The 12,217-nt window shown below is 40.1% G+C and overlaps 1 protein-coding gene across 1 annotated transcript in view; it reads left to right on the top strand.

The window, feature by feature from the left end:
* Positions 1 to 11,959, top strand: part of SORCS3 (sortilin-related VPS10 domain containing receptor 3) — a 617,501-nt gene extending 605,542 nt beyond the window's left edge. Inside the window, exons 24-27 of the mRNA XM_011957327.1 lie at positions 1,981 to 2,080; positions 3,097 to 3,202; positions 9,039 to 9,199; positions 10,022 to 11,959. Coding sequence (XP_011812717.1) covers positions 1,981 to 2,080; positions 3,097 to 3,202; positions 9,039 to 9,199; positions 10,022 to 10,086 — 432 coding nt within the window. The 3' untranslated portion in view covers positions 10,087 to 11,959. The remainder of the gene's footprint in view (positions 1 to 1,980; positions 2,081 to 3,096; positions 3,203 to 9,038; positions 9,200 to 10,021) is intronic.
* The last annotated feature ends 258 nt before the right edge of the window (positions 11,960 to 12,217 follow it).

Genomic DNA, 12,217 nt, shown 5'->3' with positions numbered 1-12,217 from the left:
ACAGAGAGAGAGAGAGAAACAGAGAGAGAGAGAGGGGGGAATTTGAAATCCTTGTTTATTTCTGGAACTCTGTGCTTCTTGTCTTTAAACTGCACTAGCCCCTAAAGATCCTGGCCAATTTTTAAGCTCTGCTGCTGGGGAGAAAATAAACTGCTTTCAAACATGATTTTTTGGAGAGGGATATATTGCCTCACTTTAAGGAAGCAACATTTCCAAAAGGGATTGTGATTTACTGTTCTTATCAAATGGGCATATAGAACTATACTGCGATCTGCACACTGTCCTGGAAGTAAAGGGAATGGCAGGACTTGTGTTTCTCCTTTTCATCCTCTATTCCTCCTGAGGTCTTAATGTCTGCACTGTTTCATCCTTCCTTTCTTTCTCATGATGCTAAGTCAGGTGAAGTAGAAATAAGTGAGCGTGAGACTGCAGAAAATCGGCATGAATCACACACATTTGCTCCCATATGAGGTAATCGTTGTACAGACATATTTTGTGTCCCTGTGATACTCACTGGCCATCACCCCATCTTTACAGCTATCCACAGACCTTGAGCAGTACAGATGTGATTGCAGTTTCTCTGAGAAATAATTTCTTGCATTGCAGGGTTGCATATTGAAGTTGGCCAGAAATAAATTTAGCTTCTCAATGCATACATCACTTTTACAAGACCTCTTTATTCTGAAATAGCAAGTGGCATGTGTGAACTATATTTGGAAGCTACAATATCCATCCATTTAGATAAATAGGTAATTACAGTGATGAATAGCAGCTGTGATATTAAGGCGCATACAGCGAGATAAGAGGGACAACAGCCTAAGTCGGCCTCAGCTTTCATGTGGGAATTACAGAGTGATTAAATCGATGTTATGTGTTCTGAGACTTGCTAGGGAAAAGTAAAGAACAAAAATTATCCCATAAAAAGGAGGCAGCTTCTGCTTTGATGTTTGCTTCCCATTGTCTCTAAGATAGAAAACGCAGAGGAGTGGACTGGGAGTATATGTGCCTGCTTAAATCCTGGCAGGGGCCTACATCCCCTGTGTGTATGACTTAATCAGATTACAGAGCTAATGATGGGTTGAACTTCTTTCATTGGAACCCATAACAGATCTTTTTAGAGTGTTATAAAGGCATGGATAAAAGAGCAGTGAACTAGGAATTGAATGAAACACCTATGTCTATTATAGCTCGAACTCACCAGTGACTGTAGGCATGCGTTTCTGTCTCTCACTCTCCTCTCCAGAATAAGCAAATATTACCATCTATAGTTGTTTCTCAGTACACACAGGAGAATGGTTCTAGGACTTCTGATATACCAAATCTGTGCATCTTCAAGTCCTACAGTTGGCCCTGCAGAACTTGCGTGTAAGAAGTTGGGCCTCTGCAACATGGTGAAACCCCGTCCCTACTAAAAATACAAAAAGTAGCTTGGTGTGGTGGTGACACGTGCTTGTAATCCCAGCTACTCAGGAGGCTGAGGCAGGAGAATCGCTTGAACCCAGGAGGGAGAGGTTGCAGCGAGCCAAGATCATGCCACTGCACTCCAGCCTGGTGACAGAGTGAGATTCCATCTAAAAAAGAAGAAGAAGGAGAAGGAGAAGGAGAAGGAGAAGGAGAAGAGAAGAGGAGGAAGAGGAAGAGGAAGAGGAAGAAGAAGTAGTTGGGCCTCTTTATATTCTCTATATGCAAGTTTCGCATCCTGAGAATACTGTATTTTCCATCCACATTTTATTGAAAAAATCCACATAGAAGTGGATCTGCTTAATTCAAAACTGTATATAGTTCAAGGGTCAACTGTACTTCCTTGGTCTCACAAGGCTCCAAGGGCTGTGAGAACCACATTGATAAATATGTCCCAATATCTTATCCCTAATTGAACCATGGTGACTTTTTACCTTTGACCTTCTCCTTGGTTTCTTATTCCGTGAGGGAGCATCATTGCATGTCATGTCACCCCGTGCATCCTGTCTTTTTTTTCAGATTGTAGAAACACTGTTTAATGCTCTCAACCAAAATTTGGTCCAGTTTGAGCTGAAGCCGGGGGTACAAGTCATTGTGTATGTCACACAGCTGACGTTAGGTGAGTGCCACTGGGAACTGGGGAAATGGGAAAGAGGATTTGTTATCCCAGAGAGAAAAGGAGGAGAGAATCATGAAACCCTGCTCCATAATGCCTGAAACTGGCTTTGTAGAAGGGTCCTTTTCGTAGTTATGGGTTCAGAAGGATTGTTCACATCAGTCACATTGTTCTGAAGGCGTTCTGCAAGACTTTCTTAGGAGTAGCTTTGCCATTGAATCCCTAGATGGTCTTGGAGAAAACCTACAATTTCCTTGGGTCTTAACCGTATTCATTTGTTTGTTTGTGTATTTCTTTATTTTGTCTGTGGCAAACGGGATTATATTGGATAGTCCTCTAGCTCTCTTCATGCATATGATTATTTGATTTTATGAATCTTGGATGGTAGGCCACAGAACTTTAAAACTCCCTTCTAGTTTACAATGTGTGAGTCAAAGTAGAAACAGGAACAAACTCTAGTTAACTTATTTATGAAAAAAATCTAAAAAGGCATGTCCTATGGGGCATCTACTTTGTGCTGTCTGGGAGAACCTGTTTACTAAATAGTTCTTAATAATGTCAGACTTTTCCAGTGTGTAGGTCACAAGTGTGCCCATCCAGTGGGTTTTTATGAGAACAGAGTGAAGGAAGAGAATGAAACACTGCATTAGTACTTAACCCAAAATTTCAAATGGGCTCCCTGTAATTTTGGTGACAGGCATGCAGGCTATCTAAGAGAAAGAGCACTGGAGACTGTATTCCACTCCCCTGAGCTGGACATACGTTATTCAATTTAGACCAAGAACTAGCAGGTTTCCCCAGGATGAACAGAGAAGTTTACTTTCCCTAAGAAGCTGTACTCAGGTACCATTGTCATCATTGAAGCTAGACTTTCTGCACCCAGCTATCAGGCAGGGGAATTGGAGACTAGACATAAGGATGAAGATCAGTGGCCTCCTTCCTGCAATGAATACTCCCTCCAGCTAACAGCTTCCAAGTGAGCATATGTGTTCTTTTCCTTATCTGTTCTTCTTTCCCAGCTCCATTGGTGGACTCCAGTGCTGGGCACAGCAGCTCAGCCATGCTTATGCTGTTATCAGTGGTATTTGTTGGCCTGGCTGTGTTTTTGATCTACAAGTTTAAAAGGTATGTGCTATTATCATTCAATTTAGTAGTGTGGCTGGGGTCATTGCAAATGATTCTTCCTATAACTAACTTTACTAAACTCATCACAAGAATGTGGTTTTAATTCTCCTTGAACTTCTGTTTGACAATGGGTAAAAGCAAGAATGGTTGAGGGTCATGGAATAAAAGGGTTTGAGACTCTGAACTCTATCTATTATGATTTATAGGTACAATGAATTAGGTAAGTAAAGACTGGCCAATGAAATCAATTTATTATCTTCAAGAGAAATGTAAGGGGTTTTCAAACCTCAATCAAATTTCTAAAGTAAGGTCTTATATATTCAGAAGATCTTCCTATATGGATCAATATCCATTCAGGTGGTTAAATAGAGAAAATGCAGCTAAAATCTGATACACACATGTAGAGACACCAATGCATTTTTTTATCCCCTGTTGCAGCTATTCAACATCTCTCTTTAATAAATAAAAATAAAAAAAAAATAAAATTTGCATGCTAAACATATTCAACTATCATCCTTCTCCATCTTTTTCCTATTCTAAAGGGAAATTGATTAGGAGAACAAAACTCCACGTCTTGAGAAATTATTTTTGAAAGCCACAGAAGGGGTGATATAACAAGATACTTACTAGAAACATAAAATTGAAATCAATAATTTTGTACCAACATTCAAATTATAACTTCTACTAGGATGTATACTACTTAAGAGAATAAACTCTGAAATAAGACCCAATTTTAACTTTTAGCATTTGTAACCTTGGGCAATTGTATTTGCCTCTCTAAGTCTTAATGTCTTAATTAGTAAAATGGGAATAGCAATAATATTTTATAGGTTTGCTATATGATTTAAATGTCATAATGCGTATAGGTGCTATGTACTAAGTAATCAACAAAGCTACACTATTATAAATAACAAAGCACATGCCTGCCAAAGATGCCGTCTGTGCCATAAACTGTCACATAATAGGCCCTTAGAAATTTTATCAGTGGCCTAGAAATGTGCTTCCTGGGAAGCCTGGGTAAAGTAAAAACGTCATTAATTATTGTCAGATGAGTTTGAAAGCATCTTTTAGTCCTGGAGTCTTTCCAGGAACTAAAGATAATGCTTTTAGGTTTTGGTAGAGATCAGTGGTAAAGGTGCCTGACTTTTCCTGCCCCCCCTTCTTCCTGCTTATGTCTCCTTTAGTGGCTATTTCAGTTGCTTAAAAACATCAGTTTAATTCAATATACCTCTCAGCATTAGCCGCAGCAGCAGGAATTCTATCAACACCCTCCGCACTCTCTAGAAGGACAGAATGAGATTCACCTTCCTACTCAATTTATAGACCAGTATGTGGGTTCATGTCCTCTTGGATCAAGATGTGTCAACCCCCATACCCCTGTTCCCTTTTAAAGGTGGATAAAATCTTTATGTCACAAAGTGAGAAAAGGTTCAATATAGAAACAGCCTGGTTAAGACAACACCCATTTATTTATAGATGTACTTCAATTATATGCAAAGAACATTTCACTTTTCACTCAGCCAAGAATTTGATTGTGGGGAAGCCTGGTGTTGCTGGGCGTGACAATCAACTAAACCAAATGTCTCATCTGTGACTCCCAGAGCAGCATAGTTGCTGAGGACAAGGGCCAATAGAAGTCCTGTAAAGAGGCTTTTGTGTCAGATCAATCCAAAATAAGGATACTTAAGGATCACTTATACTGTGACTTGGAAAACTTTTGGTTTTTTTTTGTTTTCGTTTTTGTTTTTTGAAATGCTGTTAAACTCCTTAGACAGTCAACTTATTAATGTAGGCATCTCTAAATCTGTACACTTTAATAATGAATCCATGCCAGCTAATGACATCTCTAAAAAACTTCTACCTTTGTAGTTCCCAGGTATCAGCCCACATTTTCAATGTCCCTGACAGTGAATCATGCAGCTGAGGCCACCAGAAATAAACTCCAGTCAAACTGGACAATAGCAGCATCAGTTAAGAGTAGTCATCAGTTAACCTTTACTTTTCTGTCTACTTTTCGTGGAAGTTTTACTCCCAATGCTCAAGCCGTTTGGTTGAAATTCTGTTGGATTTTCTTTTATTTTTTTGTTCTGCTTTCCCCACTCATCACATGGAACCCCAGTAATGGCAACATGAAGTGCGCCTGGCTTGCAACAAGTACAGAGGTCAGGTTCCTAGCCCTGGATTCCCAGGGTCTCCTTTGCTTCTTTCATTACTATCCCATACAACTTTCGCAATGTTTAAAATGCTCCATCATCTGTACTATCTAATATAGTAGCCAGTAGTCTGACTGAGGAACTGAATTTTAATTACATTTAACTTTAATTAATTTAAGTGTAAATAGCAACACCTGGCCATTAAACGCTCTGTTGAGCAGCACAGTTTAGTGTAAAGACGTTTCTGTTTCTGTGTCCAGATCATTGGCCATACTGAGTTTCCAGATCCAAAACTTCCTCTCTGTAATTGCCAGTATTAACACATTAAGACATTCATTCATCCTACAAACATTTGTTGAGTACTTCCTGTGTGCCAAGCACTGGAAATGATCTCAGTATCCCAAGTGCTTACATGACATGGAAAAAGAGAATAGAATTACTATGAGCCCCAAGCTTCCTTTAAATGAATATCACCTGGCCTCTCACAGTCTCTCTTGCTCTTGGATAGTGACTGCTATTTTCTGATATCTCAAGTGATATAATTAAAAATCATGATGAGATGGCTTTTCTTTCCGAAGACTGCCTAACAAGAATTTTTTTCCATAACTGAATATCTGCTTTTTCTCTATCCAGGAAAACATTTGAGCTTCTATATTCCTGCCAGTCTTTTTTTAGTAGGGCTTTCCTTATAGTCCAAACCCCACTTTGCTGTCTCTAAATTTCCTCCTACAGGCTTCTAACACTCATAATAGATGGATAAATGGATACAAACTGCAGTTGGGATTTTTTTTTTTTTTTTTTAAGAGGGAGACTTGAGCCTATCTATATTACTCCTCTTATTTAAACCTGTATGGATGTTGGTCCAAGACATGTCTCTTGATCTCTTCATTTTCCACATTCCTTGTATGCAGAACTGGAGTTCAGGCTTATATTCTCAACAGTCCCACACGCGGATGTGTTAAGAAATGAAAAGCAACTTGACAAATTTTTTAAATTCTGCAAATTGAGATACAAAATTTATTCTCTTCCAACCATCGATTGCAAAAAGATGAAAAATATGCCGGTTTTTAGATGTGTTATTTGGAAATTGAAATAAAGTGAATAATCTCTATAAGGGCAAGTTTATCCAAATCCTCATAGGTATTGTGAGCAAAGCAGGAAAGGGGAGGCAGTGGACCCTGGTTACACCTCTGTGGTACACAGACTTACGTGATCAGGACTGGTTTGAGCACCCCCGGCACCTAATAATATTGCAGTTGGTCCCAACCTTCATGAGCAATACGTACTTTTATGGTTGAGAGGAATCTAAGTTACTAGACTGTATTTTCATTTATATAAAAAAGAATATAAAGGCCAGCATTCATTTTTAATTATACGCGTTTAGAGAGCCTAGTGTGCTGCCTCACATGGGTGCTGTTCACTTTGGGTTCTTGTAAATTATATTAAACTGGTTTAGACCAGTAGGGGTCATGAGGACACCTCCTTTAATGTATGGAAAGCAAACATTAAAGACTAGAAAACTGAGTGTAAAAAATAATTAGAGGCCAGTAAGTGTTTTAAACCTATTTTCAGATTTTTTCTTCTGAATTAGCTGCAGGAAACCCGTATTAAGTGCTTCCACATTTTGTGTAATTTGGAGTTGGAGCAGATAGGGGAATGTAGAAGCTTGAGAAGACCACTGCTTGGCACAAGGATGACAAAGTGATTTTCCTTTAGAGATGCATAGGATGTCCTGGATTGGGGTGTGTGTCCCGTGTCCCAAGCTTCAGTGGTATCTATGCTAGTAATTGGCTTTGTGAAATGTCTAGACTTTAGTCTAATTTCCTCATCCTTTGATGAGGTAAGAGGGGTCTCTTCTAGAAGTGATATTCTAAGATGAAAATATAATCTTTTTATTGATGAATATAATATAGTAAAGTAGAAAGAGCACAGGATTTAAGGCAATTTATTCACTGATTCAAAAAATGCTTAATAAATGTTAACCATGTGCCAAACACTGTGCTAAGTCAGGTGGATAGCAGAGAGGATAGAAAACACAGACCTTGCCTACGTGGGGCTTTTAGTCCAGTGGGACAGAAAGACAGAAAACAAGTCAATAAACATTGCCTATGACATCACCCTAAACCAACACCATATTTATTTCTTATATAGGCAGTGTCCCATTGTTACATGTTTATAATGGAAAGCTGGATGGTCAGGGGAAGCCTCTCAGAGATGCATGTAAGCCAGGCTCTGAGAAGAGCAGAGGGGAGTGTGTTACAGGCTGAGGGAACAGTTGATTCTAAGTCCCCAAGATGTTGAAGAGCTGCTTCTATTAGAGTCTTATAACTCAAAATTTGAGTCTCCAACTGATTAGCAGCATCAGCATCACCTGGGAGCTTGGCAGAATTGCAGAATCTCAGTCCATCCAGTCTAGACTTACAGAACCACAATTCACATTTTAAGGAAGACTTGGGTGATGCTTAAGCATGTTAATGTTTGAGAAATACTGAATTAAAGGAATACAAAGGAGGCTACCGAGGCTGGAACACACTGTGTGTGAGGAGATAATGAAGATGGGTCAGAAGATGAATGCCTCAAGAAGATTTAAGTGTGAACCCGCTCACTTCTCCAACCCCAAGCTAGTCTGCTTTGTGTTTCCAAACCCCATCTACTACTTTTGTGTCTTTGAATGGAGCTATTTAGCTTCTCTTAATCCTTAATCACCTCCAAAATCCAAAAAGAAGCAATTGTCATCTCCATTGAAAAGATGAGGAAACTATCAAAGTATTTAAGGTACTTATCCCATAAGTGATGCTCTGAAAATTGTAGCAAAGGCTATGAATGTATTATTTCTTGACTATTTATAAAGGAAGCCAATGTGAATTGATTAAATTGATGCAACCTTAGAAATAGGTGTCTTGGCCGGGCGCGGTGAATCAAGCCTGTAATCCCAGCACTTTGGGAGGCCGAGACGGGCGGATCACGAGGTCAGGAGATCGAGACCATCCTGGCTAACACGGTGAAACCCCGTCTCTACTAAAAAAAATACAAAAAACTAGCCGGGCGAGGTGGCGGGTGTCTGTAGTCCCAGCTACTCGGGAGGCTGAGGCAGGAGAATGGCGGGAACCTGGGAGGCGGAGCTTGCAGTGAGCTGAGATCCGGCCACTGCACTCCAGCCCGGGCAACAGAGCGAGACTCCGTCTCAAAAAAAAAAAAAAAAGAAATAGGTGTCTTTTCAGTCTGTACACACTTTGAGTCTTAAAGTCCAGCTCCTTTAAAAACTTAATACCAGGTAAATATTTATAGAGTTTTAGTATCTAACTGCCCTTTTGTTTATATCTGCTTGTTTTTTTTTTTTATTATTATACTTTAAGTTCTAGGGTACATGTGCATAACATGCGGGTTTGTTACATATGTATACTTGTGCCATGTTGGTGTGCTGCACCCTGTTTTTTACCCACAGGAAAAGGTGCATTCCTCAGAGAGTTCTGTGGTTTACATCTTCCCTGGCATCTGGGTTCCTGACTGGCTTTGTGTTCCTTGACCTCGTGGCCTCATTGTCTCTGGGGTTACCAATATCTTTCCTGACATGGACCCTTCCTACTAATAGCTTCTTCCTCCTCTTATCCCCCAGGACTTCCAGCTGCCCAAGTTTGGCACGCCCTGTGATCTTAATCTGATTTTGCTCCTGTCCCATGTAGGAAAATCCCTTGGATTAACATCTATGCTCAAGTCCAACACGACAAGGAGCAGGAAATGATTGGGTCAGTGAGCCAAAGTGAAAACGCCCCGAAAATCACACTCAGTGACTTCACGGAGCCTGAGGAGCTGCTGGACAAAGAACTGGACACGCGGGTCATAGGTACATGCTCCTGCTCCACTAAACTCCTCTGTCCTGTGTCCTCTAAACACTGGCCCGCTTCATCTGTCCTCCATACACTACTGGACTGGAGGGTGGGGACAAACAACTACCTACAGTGGCAGAATCATGTTTTAAATTTGTCTGCCACCTCTGGCCACATGAAATTGGTGGATTTTTTTTTTTCTCTTAGAAGTCAATCAGGGTTGGAAGTACTGGAGTCTGAGTGGGGTAGGGATGAAGTCAACTGCCCATTACTGTTGGGATTTTTCTTCTTTTTCTATAAAGCAAAAGTATTATATGTCCTTACTAATAATTACATGAATGTGGAATCTGGCATCAGATAGCCCTGGGTCCATTTTTCTTGCTCTGCTAATCTACTACGTCTGTGACCTCTCTGTGCCTCAAATTCCTGATCTGTGAAATGGGAGTAGTAGTACTTACGATTCGTTTCTATTTCTGTGTGATACCTAAAAAAAAAAAATTCTAAGACTGTTGTCATAATTACATACTGTTATGTCATTAGCCCAGTGCCTGCCACATCGTAAGTTTCAATACACATTGGCTGTTACTGTTGTTCAATAGAATGTAAGATGGCAGTCAATGTCTTGATCCCACCTGTGTGTTAGTGTAGGAGGTAGCATATGTTAAGCATGGATGACATAAGCCAGTGAGCTGATAGGTAAGGATATCCAGGTGCCTTTTAAATAAATTCCTATTAAGCACCTCTTCTAGGTGGCTTGGTATTTAGCAGTGAATAAAACAAAGATCCCTGCCCTTGTGGAACTCACATCCATTTCTCCCCATGTCTTCTCTTCCCTGCAGGAGGCATTGCCACCATTGCAAACAGCGAAAGCACAAAGGAGATCCCCAACTGCACTAGTGTTTAATGCCAGCAAGCCACGTGGTCAACCACCTTTCCGACTTTTTATTTTTGATGATTACTATTACTATTATTATGGAAAAATAAAAATGTCTTTTTTACCTTTTGTTTACCAAGGGCCCCTTCATAAATAGCAGGCCAATGCGTAGCTTTGGGAGAGAAGGGCATTCTTAGCTGATTGAAATGAGACAAAGGGAATAAATGGCTGTATTTGTGCTAAGAGCAAAGGATGCATCTTCCCACAGCCTCCTCGCTTTACTCTGCCATTGGTAGCTTCAGGACTTTCTTTTGCCTTGTGGTCTCCCTTTTTTCAAAATTTAAGTTGGGTTGGCTTTTTGTGAACCTCTCATCCCCACAGCAGAATCACCAACACTCTCCCCTTCCCCCAGCACACGCACATACAACACAGATCATTTCCCAGGTAGATCCGCAGGAAGTAGGTTGGTGGGGGTGGATGTAGCTGCAGAAAGCATGCACAACTTTGTAAAAGAGGCCCTGCCTTGTGCATGTCCCTAATGAGGCTACAGATGGCTTATTGTATATAATTACAATGTAAATAGCTTTTTATTTCCTAAGAAATAATTTAATGTTTAGTAAAAAAGAAAACAGAAAAAAGAAAGATGCGTGTGTTGGCTTACACACTGGCCCTCAGAGCTGACCAACCCGCCAGGCCTGCTGGATGCATTGGGTTTGGATGCTCTCCTGTTGTCTGTCACACTTAACTCTTGCATCTCCTTGTCCATGCCATAGCTGGTTTCTACTTATGTATATAAAGGGGGGCGGGGGGAGGGCCTTCTCTGGGGCAATTGGTAAAGGAAGGACTCTAGTGACATCATAGAACATGGCAGTCGTTTTGTTCCAAGAATGACGTGAAAAGTGAAGAAGAGGCCCACTAGAGAGGCTTCATACTGAGACCCAGATAGGCGAAAACAGCTTCCTCTCTAAAAGGAAAAACTTGATATTTATCAGTCTGAGAAAATATTTTTTTCTAAAGAAGGCATTCAGTCAGTAGATCTTAAAATGACAATCTGTTTTTCAATTGGATTCTATGAAAATGTATAATGCTTATGGTGAATTCTCAGGCTATTCTGAGCTCAGAAAAGTCCCCTGGGCACTAAGTAAAGCCCAGTGAATGTCTCTTGGCACGGGAGGAGTTAAAGAGGTTGGAAGGGAGGAGGCATTTGTGGAATTATGAGTTCATGCAAAACTCTCCAGGCCAAGTAGGGGTCTAGCCTTTAATGATATTAGTCAAAGGCAATTTTAGCAAAGCTGTGCTATTTGCTTGTCAGATGTACACAACTTCCTTAAAGTCAAATGTCTGCCTTCAGTTCCCTTAAGGTAGTTTTTGCCTCTGGGGTGAGTGACTTTCAAAGCCTGTTAGCTTTTCCAGCACCTCAGCCCCTTCACACATTTACACATACCAGTTTTTTTCAATAGGGTCACGTTAAGCCATGCTGTAAGCATTATTTTTATTTTCAGGCTTAGCCTGAGCACACTTATTTTGGAAAATGATATAATGTATATATATGGGAGGAAAGGCCACATTTTCTACCTGTTAATTTTTGTGGGATGTTGTTCCCATTCTTCTTTGTGAGACAGAGAGAATGTGATATAGAGAAATCTGGCTGGCTACAGCATAGATCAGTATTAGGAATATTTCTAAAGATCCTGCTTTTTTGTTTCAAGGGTTAAATGGGGCAGACAATTGCAATACTTGTACTAAACACTGGAATACAAATGCATGAGTCATATCTATATATACAGTATATGTACATATACTGTTCTTGGTTTTATTGTTCCACTTGAATATTTCTACTGTAAAAAAAAGACAGTGGTTTTGAAATTGTTGAAAATAAATGTATTTTTGTACATCAAAGCTACATACTTGGCTGAATTTTCTCTTTGGGGAGTTTTCTTTATCCACTGTATCTATAAACTATTGCTACAGTGATGCTACATGGAAAACAATGAATGACTTATAACAACAGATACTTGGTTTTTGCTCATGAATCTTTAGGTTGGCTCTGGTTTGGCTGAACATATCAGGACTGACCAGGCTCTGCTGGTCTGATCTGGAAGGAGGTTTCAGGTAGTTTGAGTCTGCTCCATGAATTGTCATCATCCTGGAATCAGCAGCT

The sequence above is a fragment of the Colobus angolensis genome, unplaced genomic scaffold (assembly GCF_000951035.1).
Source record: "Colobus angolensis palliatus isolate OR3802 unplaced genomic scaffold, Cang.pa_1.0 Scaffold44, whole genome shotgun sequence".
Lineage (NCBI taxonomy): Eukaryota > Metazoa > Chordata > Mammalia > Primates > Cercopithecidae > Colobus > Colobus angolensis.
This window is presented reverse-complemented; position numbering and strand designations above follow the sequence as displayed.